Source organism: Nilaparvata lugens, chromosome 10 (genome assembly GCF_014356525.2).
Source record: "Nilaparvata lugens isolate BPH chromosome 10, ASM1435652v1, whole genome shotgun sequence".
Taxonomy (NCBI): Eukaryota; Metazoa; Arthropoda; class Insecta; order Hemiptera; family Delphacidae; genus Nilaparvata; species Nilaparvata lugens.
In genome coordinates this window covers 39,954,423-39,982,025 of record NC_052513.1, presented here as the reverse complement: position 1 = coordinate 39,982,025, position 27,603 = coordinate 39,954,423, and the positions used below count along the sequence as shown (strand labels likewise).

The 27,603-nt window shown below is 34.8% G+C and overlaps 2 protein-coding genes across 2 annotated transcripts; one reads left to right on the top strand and one right to left on the bottom strand.

The window, feature by feature from the left end:
• Window positions 1–701: 701 nt before the first annotated feature.
• Window positions 702–6,946, bottom strand: LOC111046865. The gene is made up of 2 exons (XM_022332503.2): window positions 6,727–6,946; window positions 702–1,165 (listed from the first exon to the last, which is right to left on the bottom strand). The coding sequence occupies exons 1-2, from the start codon at window positions 6,775–6,777 to the stop codon at window positions 884–886; spliced, it is 333 nt and encodes a 110-aa protein (XP_022188195.1). The 5' UTR covers window positions 6,778–6,946; the 3' UTR covers window positions 702–883.
• A 10,012-nt stretch (window positions 6,947–16,958) lies between these two features.
• On the top strand, window positions 16,959–26,527 carry LOC111046866 (transmembrane protein 11-A, mitochondrial). Its single transcript, XM_039436861.1, has 3 exons — window positions 16,959–17,196; window positions 18,052–18,275; window positions 26,053–26,527. Exons 1-3 carry the CDS (start codon window positions 17,177–17,179, stop codon window positions 26,337–26,339), a joined length of 531 nt encoding a protein of 176 aa, XP_039292795.1. The 5' UTR covers window positions 16,959–17,176; the 3' UTR covers window positions 26,340–26,527.
• The last annotated feature ends 1,076 nt before the right edge of the window (window positions 26,528–27,603 follow it).

The following is a 27,603-nucleotide window of genomic DNA, read 5'->3' as shown; positions in this document are numbered from 1 at the left end:
TGTTGGTTCAGCTAGTCAGCTGTTCAAAGCCACCTAAATGCAAGAGACAATAATGTCTGCAAGGTTCATCACCGATTTAGTAGAATATAGAGTGACTAATGTTGTGATTCAAGTGGTAGAAATTAGAACTTTAATATCAATCCCAGATAGAAACTATAATAGACTTTCAATTTAGTTTATTGAACACTTTACAAAAATTTTCATTTGTAGTATTTATAGAATGTATACGGTAACTATTATGATGTAGTATGAATTTGAATACTCCTCAATTAGCTCTAAGCTAGAGGAGAAAAAAAACACTGTATGTATATCATACTATGTAACTTTAAATGAATAAATTGAAATTGAAATTATTATTATTATTATTATTATATTATTATTATTATTATTATTATTATTATTATTATATATTATTTTTACGTCAGGGGAAACAAACCTGTTGCTTCATATGTGCTATTTTTATGAATATCAGACGTATAATTTCCTCCCATTTTCTTCACCTTCTTATAATTCATACATCATAATAGTTCGATTTTTCATGAACACTAGCTTCAGTTGATCAATTTTCATAACGGCAAGGAAAGTTGTGTGAGTGCACCACACCTGATTTTTTCATTTCAAATTTTTCTTAGACATTACTATATTTATATTGTCTGTATCAGTCTAAGGAAAATGGTAAATGAGTAATCAAAACGTGCTAATTGATTTTTATAATTTTTAATAATCCAAACCACATTTTATAACAGGATGCATTAAGTCAATTTATCAAATTGAAAACGTCCCTGAATGTATTAATTTACTATGAAGATATTTATTCATTTACTGAGGATAAAGTCATGCTGAAAGAATCAACGGAAAGGTTTCTTTGCTTTCATTTTGTTTTTCATATTTTTGGCTTCTTTGCTTTAATTTTGTTTTTCATATTTTTGGCTTTTTTCATAGCTTGTTTCTTTTTGCGCTTTATATACCATTTGGCTATCCATCGTGTGAACCAACATTTGTAAAGGAAGCCCGCCGGACCCATGACGCCACGTTCCCATAACCTCCTAGTGGATCCCGAGCTCTCAGTTTCGTATCCCAAATCTGCTTCAGTGACAAACTGTTCGGTCGGTTCTGAGAGATAGCGCAGTTTGACAGCGGTCACATCATTGGCCAGAAAAGATACCTGTATAAAAAAAACAACAATATTTTGACAAAGTTTTCGGTTAGGCGTGTTGCTCTAGCCCAGTCAGAGGGGTCAAGTTACTTATGATGGTAATGAAGTTTTTTAAGTAGTTGAGAAGTTGATATTGTGGTAATTATTCATATTGAATGAAAAAGACTAAGAAATTGTCAAAAAACACAGATTTATTGATACTTAGAAAGACCGGTTTCGGTTATTACACCATTGTCAATCTCTGATACCGGTCTTTCTAAGTATCAATAAATCTGTGGTTTTTGACAATTTCTTAGTCTTTTTCATTCAATGGTAATAAAGCTCAACTTATAATTAGGCTACTCATGATGATATTACTTATCCTATTATATTAAGCGAGTAATTTCTGTATATTTTTACTGGTTATTTATATATTGGTTTTTTATATGGTTATTTTATGTCCAACGGATCTCGAAAACGGTTCCAACGATTTTCACAAAATTTGGAACATAGTAGGTTTATGATTTAAAAATTCGATTGCACTAGGTCTCATCCCTGGGAAAACTCGCTGAACGACGTTAAAAGGATAATTCATCCTTGGAAAAACAGCTGAGACTTTCGTCGTCTGTGGATAATGGAAGTGAGTGGGCGAGTGCGTCTATGGAAAATCAAAATATCTCATTAACGAAATTCATAAACTGACGGTTTCATACAAATTTCCATGACAAATTCATAAACTGACGCTTTTTTAAGCCAGCTGTAAAATATAAACACGACCTGAAAAATAAAGAAAAATTAAAGCTGGGTTTACACCAAAGTTTTTTTTATGTCCAACGGATCTCGAAAACGGTTCCAACGATTTTCACGAAATTTGGAACATAGTATGTTTATGATATAAAAATTCGATTGCACTAGGTCTCATCCCTGGGAAAACTCGCTGAACGACGTTAAAAGGATAATTCATCCTTGGAAAAACAGCTGAGACTTTCGTCGTCTGTGGATAATGGAAGTGAGTGAGCGAGTGCGTCTGTGGAAAATCAAAATATCTCATTCCCGAAATTCATAAACTGACGTATAAACTGACGCTTTCATACAAATTTCCATGACAAATTCATAAACTGACGCTTTTTTAAGCCAGCTGTAAAATATAAACACGACCTGAAAAATAAAGAAACATTAAAGCTGGGTTTACACCAAAGTTATTAACAAAATATCTTAACAAAATTACTGGAGAAGCCAGTATTTGTATAAGGTCTATAGTTTCAATCAAAGACATTAAAGAGGTATGCATCTTTAAGCTGGGTTTACACCAAAGTTATTAACAAAATGGTTATAACTTAATCCTTATAGATTCTATTAGATTGAACGGAAGTTGACAAACACACATGGTCATCATGTGTATGATAAGTTATGTTCAATCTAATATAATCTAAAAGGATTGAGTTAACATTTTTTAATAAATTTGGTCTAATCGCAGCTTTAAGGTCTTTGGTTTCAATATTTTGTTTTGCAGTTATGGTATTATTATGCGAGCCCATCAGTATCAATATTCTCACATTCGATAAAACTAATTTAATAGGTTAATAAAAATAAACAAATGAACTAAATAATGCTGGAGAAATTATAATATTTTTGATTCTAAAAAAATAATTTTCATCAGATAGAAAGATCATCCGGAACTGGATGAATTATATCATATGAAATACAAATTCAAACGTGAACTGAGTTTGTTAACATTTAAAACAGTTGACATCTGGTATTTGTGGATGAGAATACTGCGTGAGGTCTACTGTTCACAGAACTACTAGTAGTGTATAAATCAAAATTCTGAGTCGAAACAGGTTTGGGCTTTGCATATTAGTCCTTCCCCAATCATTTTAAAGAATTGTGTTTTGTTTATCAATGAATAAATAACGAGTGAAGCTCGGTAACCTGATATTTATGATTTATCTCTGTATAAGAATCTCAAGTCATTTTTATTCAAAAAAAGAAGAAAAATTGCTTGATATGACCGGAAATCCGAGGAAGCGCCACTAAACTCAGGTACCGTAGAAGGCGAAATTGCTTGATATGACCGGAAATCCGAGGAAGCGCCACTAAACTCAGGTACCGTAGAAGGCGAGATTGCTTGATATGACCGGAAATCCGAGGAAGCGCCACTAAACTCAGGTACCGTAGAAGGCGAAATTGCTCATGTTGGCCAGAAGGCCACCTACCCGAAAGCAGAGATGAACTAAATCTAACCACATTCTCTGTAATTTCAAATTCTAATTTATATTGTCTTTTTGATTTTCAGGTGTTCTAGCTTTACTTCTGTTGTAGAGCATGCTTTCTCATCATCCAATCCACCGGGAGATGTAAAGGAATTGGAAACACAGCGAGAGTTCCTAATCACAATTCTACTTCGGTTGGTTGAATATCCTCAGGTATGTCTGAGTTGCAGTATAGTAGACTGGTCGGTCACTAATGGTAGGACATACATTATAAAAATGTCTTCATAACAGCGAAAGGCTTCAATCAACATTTTTTGAGGTTAGGCTTTTGTATCTCCGATTTTTTGTTTATTTTTCTTTGCTGCTGTATTTGAGGTTAAATTATGTTTCTATCACTACTTTCCTTGCCTTATTACCATAGGTAAGGAAAGTATTGCTTTCCGAAAAAATTAAGGTATCCCAATTTCTAAATTGATATACGTTTCAAGGTCCCCTGAGTCCAAAAAAGTGGTTTTTGGGTATTGGTCTGTATGTGTGTCTGTGTACACGATATCTCATCTCCCAATTAACGGAATGACTTGAAATTTGGAACTTAAGGTCCTTACAATATGAGGATCCGACACGAAAAATTTCAAATTAAATTCAAGATGGCGGCTAAAATGGCGAAAATGTTGTCACAAACAGGGTTTTTCGGGATTTTCTCGAAAACGGCTCCAACGATTTTGATCTAATTGATACTTAAAATTGTCATTGATAATCTATATCAACTGCCACTAGTCCCATACCTGTAAAAAATTCAGGAGCTCCGCCACATCTATGCAAAGTTTGATCTCAGATTCCCAATTATCGGGCTTCAGATACAATTTAAATAAAAAAATTAAGTGGAAAAGATTAAGCATGAAAATCTCTACAATTAATGTTCAGTAATACATTTTCATCTAAAATAGAAAATAAGCTCGAAATTCGAGAAAATGTGATTATTCAATTGCAACTGTTGGCAACTGTTGATTCTATTAAATCATTCACTATGAAGAGATAGCATACATCGTGTGTCTACAGCGTTATTGTCCTGTCACCAGCTGGCTCAGATCTTTGAATAGCAGACTTGAGATGCGCGTGAACACTAGCGTCAGGTGATCAATTTTCATAACGGAAAGTTGTGTGAAGGCGCCACACCAGATTTTCATAATTTGTAATTTACCATTGGTTTATCCATTGTTATTGTTTGTTTATTTCATGTTAGAAGTCTCTCGCTTTCCTATCGGCGGAGGGCCACTAAACTACAATACTACTCGTTCGTTCAAAAACATCCAACATTTTTGAAAATGTATCTTTCCATAAACAATAAATGCTCTTCTGTATCTTCCCAAAAGCAACGTGTTGCATCCAAAAAGATACACAAGGAGCTTTAATGTATCTTTCCATAAGCAACAGATGCTCTTCTGTATCTTCCCAAAAGCATCGTGTTGCATCCAAAAAGATACATAATGAGCTTTAATGTATCTTTCCATAAGCAACAGATGCTCTTCTGTATCTTCCCAAAAGCAACGTGTTGCATCCAAAAAGATACACAAGGAGCTTTAATGTATCTTTCCATAAGCAACAGATGCTCTTCTGTATCTTCCCAAAAGCAACGTTCTGCATCCGAAAAGATACACAAGGAGCTTTAATGTATCTTTCCATAAGCAACAGATGCTCTTCTGTATCTTCCCAAAAGCAACGTTCTGCATCCGAAAAGATACACAATGAGCTTTAATGTATCTTTCCATAAGCAACAGATGCTCTTCTGTATCTTCTCAAAAGCAACGTGTTGCATCCGAAAAGATTCACAAGGAGCTTTTTGGAGTTACGTCCTTTTAGCACAACCCAGCCTATCATCGTTCAACATACTCTGTCCATTGTTGGTGGTACATTGCAACTCTCTCATTCATGAAGAATCTCTGTGTGTAGGGAGCTTCCTCCATCTAGGGATCTAGGGTCTCTGAAGCCTGTGATGTTTTTGCAAAGCCGTGAATATTACCCCGCATACCATACCTTGCCTATATGCCGTTTCAAAGTCACGGAGGCTTGTACTGTCCACCCTGATCACCTGCAATGCTATAACACTGGCTCTATGTAAAGCGTCATAGCCTTACTAGAATTCTTAAGGGATTTCCAGCGTAACAATTATATTTTATGAACGCACTTTAAATTCTCTAGTTTAGAGGTGTCAAAATTTGAATATAAAATCATGTAGTCCTCATTTTAAGGGAATAGAATTCTACGCACGCGCTCTGCTTCTAACTTTCTAGTCTAGCTTTCTAAATTTATAGCTTTTAACTTTCTAGCTTCTAATTTTCTGTTTCATGTACTAACGTACATGACAGCATACCATACACCCTATTCATCAGCCGACCTTTTTCTTGTTACTAAACCTCGTTATTATAACGTTATTTCTCGTTATAAATGTGTATCAGAGTCCATATTCGATACAGTGGATATATTATTAATTTAATTACTTCTGAAGGGACTACTATATTAGTTGTAGGTGACTGTAAGTCAGGTTTGTAAGGTGTGTTTAGCTGCGTACACATATTCGCGCTTCCAACCCGCACCGAGCACGCTCCTCCCTCGTACCGCCCTCGTACCACCATCGAACCACAGTCGCTCCGCCCACGCACCCATCATGAACGTTACGGAAGATGTTAGATCTTCTCGCGTTCCCCGGTCGAACTACTGTTGCTCCCCGGTCGATCATCAATCGCTCTTCTGGAGTGACGTTCGGTTGCGGAGCAGAGCGAAAGTCTGTACGCACCTTAAGGTTTGTAAGTCAAAGTCGTATAAACAATACGAGAAATTCATCTCATCAATCTATGCCATCAAGTTGGCCTAGGTAGTAGAATAGAAAAAGATTAAAATAATGTAGTGTGCTATAGATGAGAGAATTTGCTCGGCTAGAAATTTTTCTATTTCAAAATATAAGTGGGTGATGAAAGGGGTAATATTTCTCAAAAATAATTCAAATTATTTTTCCAATTGTCAAAGATAAACCGAATTAGAATCATACACAATTTGACAACGCTGTTATTTTTTGGATAAAGAGCCAAGTCTCAACATTTTTACAGACTTTAGGAACTTTCTTGAGAAACGTCATAATTCGAATTTTCTGTTAAAGTCTACCTCAATTTTAAAATATTGTACAGCATATATATTGGAGTGTATTTGTGGTAATCATTATAGAATAACCACCAATGCTTGATATTGTAGATAGTATATTAAATTTAGTGTATATGGTCAGCACAGAGATTGCCAAGTGGCTTTAATCTCTGATGGTTATTCAGACCCATTTAGATTTATGAAAACTTCCCAAAAATATAATAATATTATAGGATTACTTACCACAATAACTACAAAAATTGAAGGAAATAGAACCATTTTTCTCCAATCCATATCAGTGATCTTTTATTACATTACACTCTCACAAAATGCTAAATAGATAAAATTGCATCTCTACTGTATGAGCACACTGCAAATTGCGCTCAATAGAACACAGACTCAAAATATTTCTGTAGCAGATGAACAATAATATTTCATTGTTCAATTTACACAAAACGATCTGAAAAGGTGTTCATGGATTTGTTTCCTATATTTATTGGGAAACAATGTTTAGTAGGTTTATGTATAGATATAGGTTGAAGCAGTTGTGATCGTTGAAAAAAAATCGAAACTTTTGTTAAAATTCTTATTGGAAGAATATAGTTTCTATTATGTTTACTTCATTGTAAGGAGTATGATAATTGGAACATGATATCGCATGAATCATACATTGTCTACTCACTTCTTTGTTGTTTCTTTCCACTTAAAATTTTCAGTATTGATTGAATTGGAAGCGATTATGTTATTTATTAGGAATACTGACTTTGTTGTATGATCGTTTTGTTGAAGAACATCCAAAATGAACGAATTTTTATTAATTTTGTAGGGTTTTTAACAGTATATTTCGCACCTAGGGCCGAAAATGAGACTTTTCCGGCTCGAAATCGGTATTCAAGTCCGAGGCCGTAGGCCGAGGACTAGAAAAGATTGAGAGCCGGAAAAACATTTTTGCCCATGGTGAGAACGTTATTTTTCGCCACACAGAAAAATATACAATATATATATATATATATATATATATATATATATATATATATATATATATATATGAGAATAATAATTGTTCATTAAGCACTTCCGAAAGCAAAAGTGGAAGGTCATAGCTCTAGCAAATGTGAGGTAATCTGAATATCAGGAAATTGTCCAAGTATTTTCATTTTTTACTCTGATTTGTCTAAATAAACTAAAAGATTATGTTTAATAATTATGTGAGAGGTTGAGTTTATACTTTTTTATTCTTTCATATGGCAATAAGATGATATAATTATAAATGTTTTAAATATTGAATAATAAACATAAATAATGAAAAGTTCTTTGATCAGCTGTTTTAGCACACTTGAAATTTGGCCAATCTGAATGTCAACGTCAACAATGCTTGATTGCTTGTTGTCATGGACTTGGGAAGTTAAGGTTAGAAGTTCTATCCTACTCTGAAAATCAAATTCGGATAGTTTATAATATATATCTTATCTGTATTTCATTCATCCAAATAAAATGATAGTATATCATTGCAGAATACTCTATTCAATTCTAGAAGCAGGAACTGATTCCGTTTCATAAATTATTTGTAAAAACGTTCAGCACCATGGATATTGCCCAAGTAGTTCCAAAATTATTCACCATGTTTCGTGATAAACGAAGTACTGTGAGGTTTGAGGTTAGATCCTATTATACTCTGAAAATTGAATTTGAATAGTTTATAATATCTTATTTGTATTTCATTCATCCAAATAAAATGATAGTATCTTATTGCAAAATACGTTATTCAATTCTAGAAGCATAAACTGATTCCGTTTTATAAACCATTTTGTAAACACGTTCACAACAAATCAGAATCAGCTGACTTCAAGGTTATTTTACAGCCCTAGGGCCGTAAAAATTTTACCGGCCTGGTCAGAAAACAATCATTTTCGGCCTCCATATGACGCACGTAAACCAGCTCATTACATCCAAGTGGGGCGAAAAAATAATTACCAATGTTCAGGATAATATTTATCTGTAGGTCTTGATATCATGTAGGGAATTTTCACTTTTCTTGCCCTATTACCATAGGTAATTTCACTGTTGAAAATGATCGCTAGACGGTCGAAAGTGCTTCAGTCAGTAAGTCAAAGTTTTTAATTATTTACTTGAATATTTGAATGCATGTCCTGTTTAAATATATAGAAAAAAGTGTGTTAATACATAGCAGCTCGGAATGGATCAAAAAACCATCACCTGTAAGAAATTATTGGTTTCCAAAAAAAAATTAAGGGACCCTAATTTCAAGTTTTCTATACGTTTCAATGTACCCTGAGTCCAAAAACATGATTTTCAAATTAGTAATTATGATTACTCTTGAGATATAGACACATTGAGAACAAAGATGTAACCAAATAATTAATTTTTCAACCTTATACAGGAGATGGGCCTATAGTGAGGTCCACGTTATAATGGCAGTGTTTGATTAGCAACGGTGTTGCTATCCTTGTCTATCATTCAACAAAGCGGATAGCGCTATTGCGGATAGCGGATAGCTCTTTCTCGCTTTGCTCTGTTGCCAGATCAGCTTTTAACAATGTAGAATTAATAATTAATTAACAAAATATTTCACCTTAATTATGAAAATTGAGTATGAAATTATTGAAAAATATCATTTCTTGCTTAATAAACTAGTAGTTCTGTGAACAGTAGACCTCGCGCTCAGTGAATTACATTGACCTGTTGTTATGTTTTATCAAAAATTAATAAATAATTTATCAATTAAAAATGTCTAGAAAAAATCCTAAATAAATATAGAGCTTTCTGTCCTATATCGTACCGTGACGTGTCGTCCCGGAATATGAGTGTGAGCGCTGTTATCAGGTCTGGCTGCAACTGTCTACAATGTTGATGGAATAAACAATTTTCAAGATGTTCGATGTTTTTGAACGGGTAGTATTATAGTCAACTGTTTACTAACGTTGATGGAAAGATACATTTTCAAGATGTTCGATTTTTTGAACGGGTAGTATTATAGTCCACTAGACAGCTGATTTATGATGAATAATTCTATAGTCTGATTTTTACTCTAATATTGGCGTATGAAGGAGGCTCCTTTTTCCTTTCATATTATCCTTGAAACGCAAAATTTCCAAAAACTTGTATATACAAGGTTGTATATAACCTTGTATTTCCTTGTATATACGTCGACGCGCAATTTAAAAAGGAACATGCCTGTCAAATTTCATGAAAATCTATTACCGCGTTTCGCCGTAAATGCGCATTATAAAAACATATAAACATTTAAACATTAAGTGAAATGCCAAACCGTCGACTTAAATCTTAGACCTCACTTCGCTCGGTCAAATATAATATTGATTAACGTGAATGAAGCGTTAATATTACATCAATAAACCTTTATCAGCTACCGTCTATAGAAGAAATTGACAAGACAGAGGATCGGCAACGTTTTTCTCCTATATTTCTTCACTGCCATTATAACGTGCACCTCACTATAGTATGTTGTATTCTCATGTAGTTTCTAGTGTAGGTTTATTGAATTATTTATTATTAATTATGCTTTAGATTGCAAATCTGTACATGTCCCCAGGAAGTGAAAATAAAGATAGGAGATGAAATGTCACAAGGAAGTAGAATTGGGAGAGGAGTGAGACAGGGTTGCAGCTTGTCCCCAACATTATTCAACTGCTACCTAGAGGAAATGATTGGAAAGAGTTTGTCAGGTAAAAGGGGGGTGAAGATTGGAGGGAGAAGGATAGAATGTATCAAGTTTGCAGATGATATGGCTGTGCTGGCTGAAAATGAGCGCGCAATGAATGATATGTTAAAACATATCAATCACTGTTGTGAAGAGTATGCGATGAGAGTGAATGTGAAGAAAACAAAGAGTATGGTGATCAGCAAGACTCCAAAGAAAGCAACAATCAACATAGGATTGCATCACATTGAACAGGTGTCATCATTCAGGTACCTTGGGTGTATGTTTAAAGAGGATATGCGATGTGATTTAGAAGTAAAAGTGAGAATTGCAAGAGCAAAGGAGGCATTCAGCAATATAAGAAGATTGGTGAGTAGCAAAATGCAAATAGAACTGCGGAAGAAGATGGCCAAGTGTTTTGTGTGGTGCGTGGCTCTCTATGGAGCGGAAACCTGGACTCTCAGAAAGCAAGGAAGAGAAGAGATTGGAGGCCTTTGAAATGTGGGTGTGGAGGAGGATGGAGAGGATCAGCTGGATGGATAAAGTGAGGAATGAGGAGGTACTGCGTAGAGTAGGAGAGGAAAGGAATATTATGGCGGTGATAAGGAGACGAAAGCGGAACTGGCTGGGACACTTGCTGAGGCATGGCGGACTACTTGTGGAGACAATGGAAGGGACTGTGCAAGGAGGGAGGGTGCTGGGACGAAAAAGAGTGAAGTTGGTGGATGATATTGATTGATTGATTGAGTACTTTATTTATGTAGATTACAATATATACTGTCTTATACACTTATATACAATAGCTTACAATACAGCAAAATTATAGATGAATTTACATGATATAGACTAAGAAAATAATTATTGAACTGTATATGATATGAAAAAGCAATTTGTAATATAATAACTATAGATAATAATTATATTGTTATGTATCTACATAAATTGGCGGAGCTTTGGACATATCAATGTCCATTCTTCGGAAAGAATATTAAAAATATCCTCCCCACTAACTCTCTACCAAATATCAGGGATCTGATATATCAGGGATATCAGGGAGGAGGGAAAGTACTCCAAGATGAAGAGAATTGCACAGGACAGAGAGGAATGGAGAAGGAGGAATCATGTTTAGACCTGCCCTAGGGCAGAACACCAGTAATAATGCTTTAGATGACACAACAATAATACTGTACAACAATAGCTCACTCAATTCATTATCGAAATAATAGAACAGTACCTACTTTGATACCATGTCTGATAGATATTTCTATAAAGATAAAACATAAGATAATTTAGTAGCCCATTCTCCAAAATGATAATAATAATAATACTGAGGGTGATGCCCACATAAGCTCTCAGGCTTGTGCGTGGGTAATGAGTGAGAGGGATGATGATGAGTGATGACGACTACTTTTTACTTTTCTTGCCCTATTACCATAGGTAAGGAAAGTATTGCTTTCCGAAAAAAATTAAGGTACCCCAATTTCTAAATTTCTATACGTATCAAGGTCCCCTGAGTCCAAAAAAGTGTATGAGTGTATGTGCGTCTGTGTACACGATATCTCATCTCCCAATTAACGGAATGACTTGAAATTTGGAACTAGAGGTCCTTACAATATAAGGATCCGACACAAACAATTTCAATCAAATTCGATTCAAGATGGCGGCTAAAATGGCGAAAATATTGTCAAAAACCGGGGTTTTCGTGATTTTCTCTAAAACGGCTCCAACGATTTTGATCAAAGATATACCTAAATAGTCATTGATAAGCTCTATCAACTGCCGCAAGTCCCATATCTGTACAAATTTCAGGAGCTCCGCCCCATCTATGCAAAGTTTGATTTTAGATTCTCAATTATCAGGCTTCAGATAAAATTTGAACAAAAAATTTCGAGTGGAAAAGATTGAGCATGAGAATCTCTACAATTAATGTTATGTAACATTTTCACCTAAAATTAAAAAAAAGCTCGAAATTCGAGAAAATGTGATTATCCAATTGCAAACTGTTGGCAACTGTTGATTCTATTAAATGATTCACTATTAAGAGATAGCAGACCCCGTGTGTCCCCAGCGTTATTGCCCTGTCACCAGCTGGCTCTAGTCTGAAGTCTGTGAATAGTATACTTGAGATGTGCGGGAACACTAGCGTCAGGAGATCAATTTTCATAACGGCAAGGAAAGTTGTGTGAGTGCGCCACACCAGATTTTTAGGTAGTCGGGTCCAACAGCTTATCGTCTCCTCCGAAAGACGGGGTGGCCGTATCTATGTGACAGTACTGTGGTCAAAAACTTTTAGCACCGGTCGAGATTAGAAACAATGAAACAACAGATCAGATAGCGAAATGTTTAATGAATTACCGGTAATCATTTACATTTTTGTTTTCAGAACAAGGTCCTCCAAACGTATCTTCCTCCCTGTCTAATTAAGAACATCCCGGCTCTTGATCGTAGAGACGCTCTAGCTCCTCTGTTTAGAGGTTCGGATTCATAATTTTCTGGAATTTCTAGAGGAGTTTCAGCTGCTTTTTCCTGCTGTGGTAAGGTGAGACTGGCCGCTTCTGTCGAATGAACTAATGTTGATATCTGTGAAAAATAAATATAAATTTTATAAAAATAACAATATTTTATTAGCCAATAAATACTAGAAACAGTACAGTGGGCCATGGTATATCCTAAATATGCGATACACTATAGTTGAATATGACTTTGATATAGATATAGAAATTGGCATTTATTGATCAATAAATAGATCATCTACGGCTCAACTCACACTTACGCGACTCAGGTCGAGAAGAGACTCGACTCTAGTCGAGAGCATGTGTTTTCAAATGGTGACACTCAGACCAGTCAATTCTACACCTTTTCCAACTGTATTTGAGAAAGTATCAATTGTATTTGAGAATAGTCACTTGTATTTGAGAAAACGTCAGATGTAAATGAGAATAGTCAATTGTATTTGAGAAGTCATCACTTGTAATTGAGAATAGTGAATTTTATTTGAGAAAGAGTCATTTCAATTTGAGAACACATTTGAAATCGAGAAGTTGTTAGTTGTAATTGGGAAATAATTTTAAAAAACCAGTACTTCCAGTACTGTACTCATATAAAATAAAATGATAATAAATTTAATATTCCAATAAAACGTTTAGTTTTCTAATAAAACATTATTTTCAAGCCCCAAAACCCATTGAAGAATTGCCGAACTGTTTGATAAAGAGGTTCAATTGATTGATTAATAAGTTCAATTGCGCCGTAAACATAATATAGAGAATTTCATCTTCATCAAGTGCAATGTTTCAAAATTTTTGGAGACAAAATTCGCGTTGCCAATACATACATTCATAGAAATAATTCTCATTAATCATCAATTTCATCAGAAAGTATCAATTTCCCCCCCCCCATGCAAGGCTATGGTAGTATTTGAATACTGTGTAAGTAGTACAGTATCCTTTCCTGCTCAAGCTTAAATCAAACCTGTACTGTAGGCTACAGAAGAGTCACGACAAGTCAATTGGAAAATTTTCTCATTTTCAATTGATAAGTTCTCATTTATATTTGACGATTTCTCAAATACAATTCACTATTCTCAATTCCATGTGACGACTTCCGAAATACAATTGACTATTCTCATTACAATATGACATTCTCTCAATTACAAGTGACTATTAAATACAATTGATACTTTCTCAAATAAAATTGGAAAAGGTGTAGTCTCCGCGACGTCACCATTTGAAAACACATGCTCTCGACTAGAGTCGAGTCTCTTCTCGACCTGAGTCGCGTAAGTGACAGTTGAGCCTAAGAGTTGTAAAATTGCAGATAGATGGAGATGAGAACATGAACAACTTTTTATTAATATTAATGATGAAAATTACTGAGATATTGCAATTATTTAAATGCTAATGAATTAATAATTATTATTAAACGAAAATCCCAATTAAATGCTGTAAATCACACCGAAGAATTCTGCTACTGCAAATATTGACAACAGGGTGATTTCCATCTAGCTGTTTACCCTGTTGTCAATGTTTGCAGTATCAGAAGTCTTCGGGGAGATTTACAGTGACCATAATGACTGGATATACAGCTTTAGGTGGGCTACGAACCACCGGGAAGCGATTTTTGAGCTCATGAATGATATTTAGAGAAGTCGGCTCCTCAAGTGGTCACTTTTGATCAATTGATTCATTATATTTATGGTGAACTAGCTTACCCGGCGAACTTCGTACCGCCAAAAGTCAATGTATCTCATGTCACACTTGACTTTATTTGGTGAATCATGAAATTTATATTTAGATTTACAGCATTCAAATTGGATTTTTCTTTATTAATAATATTAATGATTCCATATTTTCTAATAACATATTTCATTAGGGCTACTTGATTTGTTAGTTAAAAAATATTTCCATAGTACCCTTTTGTTCTCAAAAACTTGAAAATGGATTGGAAATGCCGAAACTAGTTGTTATTGTCTTATAAGAAAAAGTTTTTAAAAACATAATGGTACTATGGAAATATTTTTTACTAATATTAATAAATTTATTGAGAATCAAACGATTCTCAATTGAGATGTTGTGGATCCATTATTCTCCACTATAGAAACTGATAAAACTAAAAACTTGGTACTGTAAAACAAGTTACTTTTAAGTGAACGTTGATTATAATTTATTATAATATATCATTTAATTCCTACTCACAAATTAATTCGACCATTATACCTCTATTCTAGGTACTTATTTAATAAATTGAGAAATGTGGATAATGAGGTCCACGTTATAATGGCAGTGTTTGATTAGCAAAATGGTATTGCTGTCCTTGTCTATCATTCAACAAAGTGGATAGCGCCATCTCTTTCTCGCTTTGTTCTGTTGCCAGATCGTCTTTTAACAATGTAGAAATAATAATCAATTAACAGAATAATTCATCTTATTTATGAAATTATTGAAAAATATAATTAATTGCTTGATAAAATATAATTTATCATTTTAAACGAGAATGAACAGTTGATATTAGATCAATAAACCTGTATCAACTACCGGCATTGACAAGACAGAACTTTGGCAACATTGTTCTCCTATCTTTCTCCACTGCCATTATAACGTGGACCTTACTATAGTAAGCTAACTGTGGAATAGACTGTAGTCTGTTTCTTTGTCCTTAAGTTGATTGTAAATGATAAATAAATAAATAGCTGATATATTAATAAGAAACCTAAACATTCTAAGGTATTCAAATAAAATCTGGATCACAGTTATATGACTAATACAGTAACTCAACTTATATTATGCGAGAGATAATAATCCAGCACACTCAGTGCCGGTTGCACAACAGCCGGTTAAATTTTAACCGTGATTAATTTCACGAGAACCAATCAGAGAAGCCGTCTTTTCGAAAACGCCTTCTCTGATTGGTTCTCGTGAAATTAATCACGGTTAAAATTTAACCGGCCGTTGTGCAACCGGGCCTCAATATCTCTAGAAATAAGAAGGCGGATCGTTCAACATAGTGGATGCAGTAGTTGAATCGCTTACTTGAATTTAAAACTCCTTAATTCCTATATATAATTATTATTACCTAAGTGTGAGTATTTTGTATCTAAAGAATAATAAATTGTGAATAGAGTAAATAATGAATAAATAAAATAATAATAAAATAAAATAATAAATAATGAATAGAGTATAAATAGAATATATATAGAGTATATATATATATGAGTGTATAATATATAGTATGTATATCGAGTTATATAGAATATATATATATATAGTAATATATATAGAGTATGAATAGAGTTTTCAAATTAGAAACAGATTACAATCAGTTCAAACCTCCTTTAAATAATTGTGATCTACTCTACCATAAACGTTTAGCATGCAATAATTATTTGCACTTCCTATGTCGTATTTGCATTTCTACCAGTTTAGAAAAAAACAAGACCGACAATGCAATATGTGGGTTGGCACAAGTTGTGCGGTGAATAAATTTGAACACTACTGTTCGTGCAAATATAACGTTTTCGGGTTACAATGAAATTGATCTACGGTAAAATCTACAATAATTGTCTTTCAAGATTGGTCTTATTTGTACAATTGAGTAATTATTTGACAATGACAATAATTGATGATCAGAAGGGGAGCGTTTTTTGCTGAGGATGATGCCTACACGAGCTTGAGGCTTGTGCGTGGGTAATGAGACGAGTGGATGATGAGTGGATATACAGATTTAGGTGGGTTACGAACCACCGGGCACAATGCAGACAGAATGGACCTTGGACAAAGACGAGATGGGACGGACATGGTGGAAGCCCGTTTTATATGCGTAAACGAGCGAAAAAATTTGTTGGAGCGTGGAGGCCATGCATAGAAAGCACTGTCCCTGTGTTTCTCCACCTGAAGTGATCATCCCCTCAATAAAATAGTGTCAAAAAACGCTTCTCCTAATGGTGGATATAATATTATGTTTCTCTCTAAATCCACCAATGATAAATCTTTCTGAATGATACCGTAACTTAAATTATAATTTTTGAGAATATCTTACTATATCGATAGAACAAGAAGTTCTCGACTGATTATTGTGAATTTTTTATTCTATTTCATGACACTATTACTGTATTATTTATAATTTATGATCGCAATGATAAATAACTATTTTTGAATTGATACAATATCTGAACTATCGATACTAGGACTTCGAATAGTAAGCTTGATAATCGAGAGAAAACTCTCGATATCAATTGTATCGATATCTCGAGTCAATCGATTTCAGTCATTTCACATTTCAATATCGATTGAGCTTTTAGCGTAGAAAAGCGTACCGTATTTTTCCATTTTCTGTTCAGTGTTCATCAAGTTTATGATTTGAATGTTTTCTGTAGAAAGTGATAATAGTTTATTCATGAAACCAAGGACAATAATTGTTCATTCGCAATACTCCTTATTCTAGGTTGTTGTAATTTTTGTTCCCTTTTGTACCTAGTTTTCTTGAGGTGAGAGGATTCTAACCTCAATTAGGTCTACGATGGCTAAGAAGGATGATAGGTAAATTATTGTAGTTTCTAATTATTCTTTATAACTTTTATCACTATGAGAAATGAAAATTTTATTCGTAAGAATTCAAGTCATTGTATCCTTATAATTTATAGACGATAATCTATATCCTTTCAAATATTTTCATGTTATGACTGTGCGAAATCAAACGAGTAAAATCAGGTAGAGGTTATTTTAAAGACAAAACTTATGTTTTGTCATGAATTATTCGGTTTGTTATCCAATTCAAAACAACTTTCACACTTATATCTTATTCCTGATATAATTGATAATCACCAAACATGAACAATTCACTAAAAATCTTTGTTTAATTAATAGCCTACTCTTCAAGATCGTAATTTTGATTCTTTTGTTCAAAATTTTGCAACTAAGTTTACACTATTACGCAATGTGTATGTAATCATCGCCAATTACAGTGTTGAAATTATCTTTCTAAATTAACATAATAGGAATGTCAAGAACAAATGAGAAGTTAAACCAGAATAACTCAATTTTTTCTGTCAGGTTTTCAAGTCTTAACGTGTGTGGTTTTGTGTACAGTATTTTATTTTCACCAAAAAACTGTAAGCTACTCTTTATAAATATTTATGTATATATAAACTGTAATCTGTTGAATCTTTTCCGTCATAGTTTGGTGTAGCCTATATTCACTGTAATCTGTTGAATCTTTTCCGTCATAGTTTGGTGTAGCCTATATTTTTACTAGAAACCTTTTTTAAAAAACTGTTGTCTAAACATTTAATCTGTTCTCAAACTGTAGCCTAATCTGTTGAATCTTTTCCAACGTAGTTTGGTGTGTATTTTTGACTAGAAACCTTTTTGAAATCTGTTTTTTCTGTTATCCAGGGAAATTGAGGCCAGCGAAGTTGCAATTATCAGAGAAGTCTACGACAACGAACATTCTCCCGATGCTTTTGGTGAGGAACTGGACAGAGCTTTGGAGAATGGTTTTAGAATTATCATAGTTGAGCCCACCAGACTAGGGGATGAAACTTCAAGATGGATTGCCGTCGGTAATTTCCTGCATAAGAGCGCTGCTATTTCGGGGGTGGCTGCTATTATAGCTGCAGGTTAGTGCGAAAAGCATTTTTTTTTTATAAAAATCGGTTATTTTAAATAAAATAACAATATTTTTATAGTAAAATTTACGTTATATGGCTTTTGTTGGTGGTCCCACCTTGCCTGAATATATCATTCAAGCCATCAATGAACTTTACGACAGTCATACTTCAGCCGGGGCCGACCGTTTAACGTTCCCATCCGATAACACGGGAGTGACCTGGTAAAACTTGACGTGATGAGCGGGTTTGAACCCGGGATCTCTAGGCTGCTACGAAAGCACTCTATTCAATAGACCACAGATTACTCCAAAACAATAGTGATACAACTGGTATAGTTTATGAATATATTATATATTCAAATCTGGTCCAGATTCACGTTATAAAGTCAGCATTTAATTAAGGGTGTTTGGTACACTTTTTTTATTATTCAAATTGGATAATTTTTTTCAATATAATTGTTGAGATCATTATAAGAGTGAGAAAAAGTTGCATCTGAAACTTTTAAGAGGTCTAATAAGCGAGTTATGTGTTGTTGAAGTGCTAAACTCCGTTTTCTTTCCAGATCATGAACGGTTTCGACTATAAATTATTAGAACTTCTCTTAAAAATTAAAAATATTTATCTTTCCAAACTAAAACATTTTATTCCTCATATCGTTCATAAATAAAAAAGTAACATTTTTTGAAAATTCGATAACTTGTTCATTTTGGCATTAATCGCAAAAAAATGCATATTAGAACATAGCCAATGATGATATCGTATCAGTCGTTGATACTGAATGTATCAAAAAGCTCCAATGGAAAATTCGAAACCGTTTATGATCTGGAAAGAAAACGGAGTTTAGCACTTCAACAACCCATAACTCGCGTATTAGACCACTTGAAAATTTCAGTTGCCACTTTTTCTCACTCTTATAATGATCTCAACAATTATATTGAAAAAGATTATCCAATTCAAATAAAAAGGTGTACCGAACTGCCTTAACATTGGTTTACTATGGCAGACAAGTAATGTTAATCCTAAATCCATCTGTTGCCAAATCGTTAGTTGGCTATGAAGAAAAATAATGTAGAACTAACTAACCAATTTACAGCTTGATTATAAAATGACTTTCTAACTTTGAAAGCACATAAATATTTTTTGAGACTACTTACGGAATTGAGAAAGGTGTCATTTTGTTAAAAAACACTTCAAGTTTTAGGTGTGGGTATTATTTTGGTTGGATGTGACAGCCGTTGGTAATGCGACATAGATCCCACCGATAATCGATTTCTTGCCACACTTGTACCAGCATATCAGGCTTAGAGAGTGGTGTGGCCTCAACCGGTTCACAGGTGGGAAGGTGCGCTGAGCTGATGACAGCATGGGGATACACCTCTGATCCTCTGTGCCAATGTGGACAAATTCAATGAATGAATCACCTGATATCTGAGTGTCCACAACACTCCTATCATGGAGGGCTGACAGAAGTTCATGATGCTGCAGAAGAGGCATGTCAGTGGCTTCAGAACTTCCTCGATTCCATTAGTATTTAACATAATATATATTAAGTGTAAAATTATGTTTTTTCTAACTTTGGCCTATGAATGCATATGCCTATATATATATATATATATATTATATATATATATATATATATATAATATATATATATATATATCCAAATCAAATCAGTTTATTTCCACATTTGGTACATTAAAAGAATATGTAAAAGTGCATACATTTCATTGTTTTTACAATATTTCAAACAGGTTATTAAAGATTTTTTTTACATATTATACACTATTACCATAATACATATATAGAGTGGAATTCCCCCAAAAGACTGTTCGTCTGTGGTTGAGGGAGAGCTCTTATCAAGTAAGAGTAATATGTATCTCATCAAATAATAATATACTACAAACATACTTAATTAATAAGATATCATTTTGTCTACATCAGAGGAGAAAAAAACAAGACAAAACATTTTGTTTTTGTTTGTTAGCGCAGAGTGATCATAAAAGTAAGATACAGAAAAGTGAAAGAGCAAAGGGATCAAGACAAGCGGTGATGCAAAAATGTAATATTAGTATATAATCAATGCTGGGATGCTACGTGTAGGGTGAAAGAAGATATATATATATATATATATATATAGGCGTAATTTGTGCAACCGCAGTGATCCGAATGTGATCATTTTTCGGAGGTCATTAAGATTGTCTGTTAGAGGCGGAACATGACCTTCATCCTTGATTAAACACCACATATAGAAATCCACCGGTGAGCGAGGTGGCCATGCAATAGTCCTGCATAGTAAATCCAACATAATTGAAAGCGAATGTCTAGAAAATCCCAAACTTCTCCGTGGAAGTGAGCTGGTTCACCGTCATGCTGAAAGTAAAAAGGCACGTGTTCATCTTGTTCAGCATGATGGTGCACCACCTCATTTCTACGGAGGAGTTGGGTATTTTTTAGACATTCACTTTCAATTCTGCTGGATTTGCCATGCAGGTCCAATTGCATGGCAAATCTCTACAGACTATTTTCGGAATGTTTCTGTTTGTTTTATTTTTTAAACAAGATTTATTATTGTATTTTATTTGGGTTTTTTTTCTTGGAAAATTTTTCTTGAAACCATTCAAGTCTATTCTATAAATATGCAATTCTCATACTACGGTAATTGAATTGTGAATATGTCAGAAGCTGAAATATGAATAGTTACATACAAGCTGGATATTTATAATAGAATCCTATTTATAAGAACATTATACTAGTATTTCTGTGAATAGTAGACCTCACGCAGTATTTTCATCCACAAGTACCTGATTGAAACTATAGACCTTATGGAAATACAGCAATAGACTGGCTTCTCCACACATCTGTGTAATCACTTGTCAGCTGATTTATGATGAATAATTCTATAGTCTGATTTTTACTCTAATATTGGCGTATGAAGGAGGCTCCTTTTTCCTTTTATATTATCCTTGAAATGCAAAATTTCCAAAAACCTTGTACTGTATATACGTTGACGCGCAATTAAAAAAGGAACATACCTGTCAAATTTCATGAAAATCTATTACCGCGTTTCGCCGTAAATGTGCAACATATAAACATTCAAACATTTAAACATTAAGAGAAATTCCAAACCGTCGACTTGAATCTTAGACCTCACTTCGCTCGGTCAACAAGCTGGTGCAGAGGAAACGCATGTTTTTCGAACCGATATTACTCGGTGCCGGGAGGTGGTATTGACCTTGAACGAATGTTGGCAGACTGCCCATACTATTCCGTTTCAATCGCTATGGAGTGTTGGAACGTATAACATGGAGTGTTTATTTTCGAGCAGTTTTTTTTTAAGAAACAATGAATCTGTTGTCACAGTGCAACGCTTTTCCGTCAATATTTTATAGTTGGTCGTCGAATTGCAGTGCCTGAACGAAATACTGTAATCCAAGGGGTTGGAGCGTTTAGAAGTATTGGTTCTATGATAGAAAAGAAACCACATGGTTTTCCTCATTCAGTTTGTACTCCGGAAAATGTAGACCGAGTCAGAACGGCGGTTGTTACTAGTCTTAGGAGGGCCGTCCACTGGAACCGATTTCGTCCGAACTAGCATCGGCCGAAAACTACGGAACTCGTCCGAACGATCCCCCAACAAAGAAAGCTATAGATGCTCGTCCATCGCAACAGGCTCATACGGCCGTGCACGGCCGATCAATTTTCCGATCCGAATTGAATGGGATTTTCCGGCTCTATCCGGCTGAACTAACTAGTCGAGCTGAGACAACAAAGTGTTCCTAACCTAAAATTGTTTCCACAGTCTTGTTTTTTAAAGTTTGTTCTGTTTTATAAAGTTGTAACTATGGACAATGAAAAGTTGATAAGTTTGATTCAAGAGCATGTTCCATTGTGGGATATGCGAGACAAAAGATATCATCATTGTGATGTTCAAAGGAATCTGTAAACAAAGATTGCTTAATAATGAATAAGTAATTTAGTGGATATTTGTTAAATGTAAGATTATTGTAATGAATAGGCCTAACTAATTTAGTGGATATTTGTTTATTCAATTTTCAAAATCTCAATATAATCATTGTTGATGAAAAATGTTGGTGGCTGTGATACTGGTAGTAGTTAATTCAATAATTGACAACTAGACTGACGTAAACGGTTCCAATGGACGACCATATTCGGCCGAATTAACGGCCGGCAGATTCGTGCGATCCAACGGCCGAACGGATCGGTTTAATATGGTTGCAGTGGACGGTTACCTTGAACGATCGACTGAAAAACATGGTCTCCGGACTAGACGACAATGAATCGGTCTAAATTTTTCAGAAAATGAACTTAAAGGGGAAGACCAGGCGGCTTGTTTTCCATCAGAGAACCAGTACTTCTAAACGCTGCAACCCATCGGAGTATAGGATTTGGATCAGGCATTGCTCCTCAACGCCCAACTCTAAAATATTGACGGAAAAGACGTTGCACTCTGACTACAGATTCATTGTTTATAAAAAAAAACTGCTTCAAAGCGAACACACGATGTTGTACGGTTCCAACGCTCCATAGTGACTGAAACGGCATAGTACGGGTCGTCTGCCTACATTCGTTCAAGAGCAATCCCGTCGCCGAGTACTAGCGGTTCGAAAAACATGCGTTTTCTCCGCTCCACCTTGTAAAACTAGGAATTGATGCTTTTAATAGTAATGCGTAATTTTTACGCATGTTTAGTAGTAACGTTGGAAAAATAAGATCAGTACTCTAGGGTTGTACAATTTCTCCGACTATTGTAATGGGGCGTATGAATAAAAACTGAGCATATGCTCATGAGGATGAGCATGGAGCATAAGGTTTTGCTCATGAGCATTAGGTAGAAGAACAGAATACAGCAATTTTCTCTGGTAGAAACATGAGCATTTGCTCAATTTTTTATGAATAAGCTTCACCTTATACTCTTACCTTATGCTTCTGAACTCTGGAGCAAATGCTCAAGTATTTAAAAGATTTTTCATCAGCTGATTATCTTACTTTGTTTATATAGTGAAAGTTTAGAATGTGCTACTCACATAAGCGCTAAATATGCAAGTGTGAACACTGTTTGTGTTTGGTCGTCTGTTCTGTTATCTATGTATGAATTGAGTTTTAGGTTAGTTGAGTTCAGATTGAAATAATAGCGTAAATCAGCTGATTCGTCTTATTTTGTTTATATAGTGAAAGGTTAGAATGTGCTACTCACGTAAGCGCTAAATATGCAAGTGTAAACACTGTTTGTGTTTGGTCGTCTGCTCTGTTCTCTATCTATGAATTGAGTTTTAGGTTAGTTGAGTTCAGATTGAAATAATAGCGTAAATCAGCTGATTCGTCTTACTCTATTTATATAGTGAAAGGTTAGAATGTGCTACTCACGTAAGCGCTAAATATGCAAGTGTAAACACTGTTTGTGTTTGGTCGTCTGCTCTGTTCTCTATCTATGAATTGAGTTTTAGGTTAGTTGAGTTCAGATTGAAATAATAGCGTAAATCAGCTGATTCGTCTTATTTTGTTCATATAGTGAAAGATTAGAATGTGCTACTCACGTAAGCGCTAAATATGCAAGTGTAAACACTGTTTGTGTTTGGTCGTCTGCTCTTTTATCTATCTATGAATTGAGTTTTAGGTTAGTTGAGTTCTGATTGAAATAATAGCGTAAAAAATGTCTTCTCTATAATAATCTTCATGATAATCTCAATAGTCTTTTTATAATCGTCTACACTCTCATCTTCTTAAATGACTATTTTCTGTTCTGTGATGGCAGGAAAAATAGAAGTAGCATGACACTATAGTGAGGTCCACGTTATAATGACAGTATTTGATCAACTTTGGTTTTGCTATCACTGTCTATCATTCGACAAAGCCGGTGGTACTATCCTTTTTTAGGTCCACAACGATGCCAATTATGTTTTTCACAGTGTAGAAATATAATTAATTAATGCAGAGAATCGGCATCACTATTCTTCTATCTTTAACCACTGTCATTATAACATGGACCTCACTATAGGGCTCTGCCCCATTGGAACTCCATCCGATAGGTATCTTTTGTATTTATTCTTTTGTAGGAATAATGGTGATATATATATATATATATATATATATATATATTATATATATATATATATATCATTGTTGAATCTAATAAGAAAAAAACTCAGTTCAAAAAAACACTCAGGGAATTCCTTATTGTATTGTGTCCGTACAGGTTAGCAGACTTCCTTGTTGAATAATGTTTGATTGATGTTTGTTATGTGGGATCTGTTGTGTTGAAATAGGAGGGATGGTAGATATTAGATTAAACTTTGACGTGTCATATACTGTGGGATCGTTGCTCCCTTAATGCAGTTCAGTAATTGTGACGAACAAAAAAATTAAAGTAAAGTAAGAGTTTTATAGTTCTCAACTATTGATTGTGATCGTATCTGGTATAGTTTCCTCTTCCTCACACAATTTAGTTGAGCCGTTTTACTATGAGCAATAGGTAAAAAGCTGCTCTAGACTAGACTAATCTTTTTTGTAGCATTTGCTTCAAAAGTTGAACAAATGCTCTAGTTTATTCATACAATATTGAGCATAAGATTTACTTTATTTATTTATTTATTCGTGGACAGAATCACAAATCATATAAATATGATTAGGAAGGAACAACAGGCTTGGCCCAAATCTATTCCATTCCCAAATTTTGATAAATTAATAAAATGTCCAAAAAATAGGTTATGTTTCTACTTTAAAACGTTCAAGTTCAATTTTCGTCCAAAAATATAATATATAAGCTAAACATTTTGAATTTAGAGAAATTAAAACACCAAACTATATTTACACTTAATTATCACTTCACATTAAATTAATCAAGTTATTTTATAAAATTTTGAACCCAAAAATACACACAACTTCTCTCACTAAGCACAGCTGTTGAATTATAGACCAAATGCTCAAACTAATTTTTTGATGAGCATGAGCAAAAGGTTTTACTCACGTTTATTCTTAGACTAGCCGTCAGGCTCGCTTCGCTCGCCATATCCGTCTAGCCAGGGGGCTCCGCCCCCTGGACCCCCGACTGGATCGTCCAGGAATGAGATCAGCAGGCTCGCTTCGCTCGCCTGCATTTTTCATTTGAGCATTTTTATCATATGTTAGATCAATCCAGTCGGGGGTCCAGACTAAACGTCTGGCTAAACGGATATGGCGAGCGAAGCGAGCCTGACGGCTAGTAATATAATATTCCCAGGATTGAAGTAGCAGTGCCCAATCAATTTTTCCGCGATAAATGCATTTAAATCTTCAACTTGGTGCCAACCTAACAAAATCAACTCAACTTAATGCCAACCTGACAAAATTATTAATTTAGTTGCCAGTTAACAACTGTTTCGAAGAGGTACTCTATCTAGATTATAGTTCTATAGTAGCATATGATATGGAAATTTCAATTATATTTAAGAGATTGGGAGAAGAAGAATATACATGCTAAAAGACGAACTTTAAACCCTTATAAACAACCCTTAGAGTTAAAATATTGCCAAAAGATTTCTTAGTGCGTCTCTAAAGGGCCAACTGAACATACCTACCAAATTTGAATGTTTTTGGTCCGGTAGATTTTTAGTTATGCGAGTGAGTGAGTGAGTGAGTGAGTGAGTGAGTGAGTCAGTCAGTTAGTGAGTGCCATTTCGCTTTTATATATATAGATAGATATAGATGATGCATATGCACAATATTTTAGAAGTATAAGCAAATGTTCAACTTTATTCATATGGCCCAATATTTGTGTATTATTTGTCAGGTATCCTATGGCCCAAGAAACCGATAACCTACGCACCACTGGGCATCTTCTCGTTCCTGTGCACCGGTGTCTACATGGTCTCCTGGCAGACCGACCCATGCTGCCAGTATCAGGTGAATCGGAGTGCCGAGCTACTAGCCAAGATGCCCGTCTACGGAGTTCTCACGTCATCGTCGCCCGTCGTTCTAGTGCGCAAGAGCGACTTCCGTCGCAGGATACTGCATTCGGCCGTTACGCTCACATCCACTGTCTTCTGCCTCTGGCGGCTGTATGTTGTCTACAAGTAAACTAAGTCATCTAGTGAGGTTGAACTGTGTTAACGGTAATTCAAGGGAGATCTAGCTTAAACTATGTTAAATGTAATTAAAGTTAACATAGTTCAAGAGAGATCTAGCTTAAACTATGTTAAATGAAATTAAAGTTAACATAGTTCAAGAGAGATCTAGCTTAAACTATGTTAAATGTAATTAAAGTTTGATCACAGATCCAGGGTTAGGCTGGGCGTACACCGGTTAGTCAAGACAAGTCATGATCAGACACGTTTAGTCACAATACTTCACATTGTTGCTTATGAAGACATGTCTAATTGCAATGACTAATCAGTGTGAGTTGCGTCACAAGCAGCTATGTGAAGTATTGTGACTAGACGTGACTAGTCTTGTCTTGACTAATCAGTGTGTGACCAGCCTAAGGCTAGGTGCAAACCAGTTAGTCAAGACAAGACATGATCAGACACGTTTAGTCACAAAACTTCACATAGTTGCTTATGAAAACATGTGTAATTGCAATGACTAATCAGTGTGAGTTGCGGCACAAGCAGCTATGTGAAGTATTGTGACTAAACGTGTCTGATCATGTCTTGTCTTGACTAACTGGTGTGCACCTAGCCTTAGGCTGGTCACACACCGATTAGTCAAGACAAGACTAGTCACGTTTAGTCACAATACTTCACATTGCTGCTTATGACGCAACACACACTGATTAGTCATTGCAATAAGACATGACTTGATAAGCAACTATGTGAAATATTGTGACTAAACGTGACTAGTCTTGTCTTGACTAATCAGTGTGTGACCAGCCTCAATGTTGCGAAGCTTCAAAATTGAAGCTGATTGACAGCTTCAATCATAAAGTGCCGGTTGCACAACAGCCGGTTAAAGTTTAATCGTGATTAATTCCACGACAGCCAATCAGAGAAGCCGTCTTATCAAGAAGGCCTTCTCTGATTGGTTCTCGTGAAATTAATCACAGTAAAAATTTAACCGGCTGTTGTGCAACCGGGCCCTAGTGTGTTTTGAACCTTAAACCAGTTATAGAATAGACACGCCGGGAAGTCTAGCCTCTGAGGCCAACATCTACTGCCATATCACCATATCGTGACGTCAGAATTGGATAGAAACTTTTCTGCAGAATCTGTTTACATTGTTTTCTATCCGATGCTGACGTCATGATAATGGTGATATGGCAGTAGATGTTGGCTTCATCGACTTTCAGTATGAATATACAATGGGTCGTGTCTATTCTATAACTGGTCTAAGGTTTGAACTACTG

Bases quoted from the DNA above. Each gene is read 5' to 3' on its own strand.
- LOC111046866 (XM_039436861.1), top strand. From the start codon at position 17,177: ATGGCTAAGAAGGATGATAG. The intron at 17,197-18,051 runs GTAAATTATTGT...TCTGTTATCCAG, and splicing joins ATGGCTAAGAAGGATGATAG to GGAAATTGAGGCCAGCGAAG. The intron at 18,276-26,052 runs GTTAGTGCGAAA...ATTATTTGTCAG, and splicing joins GGCTGCTATTATAGCTGCAG to GTATCCTATGGCCCAAGAAA.
- LOC111046865 (XM_022332503.2), bottom strand. From the start codon at position 6,777: ATGGATTGGAGAAAAATGGTTCTATTTCCTTCAATTTTTGTAGTTATT. The intron at 1,166-6,726 runs GTAAGTAATCCT...TTTTTTATACAG, and splicing joins CAATTTTTGTAGTTATTGTG to GTATCTTTTCTGGCCAATGA.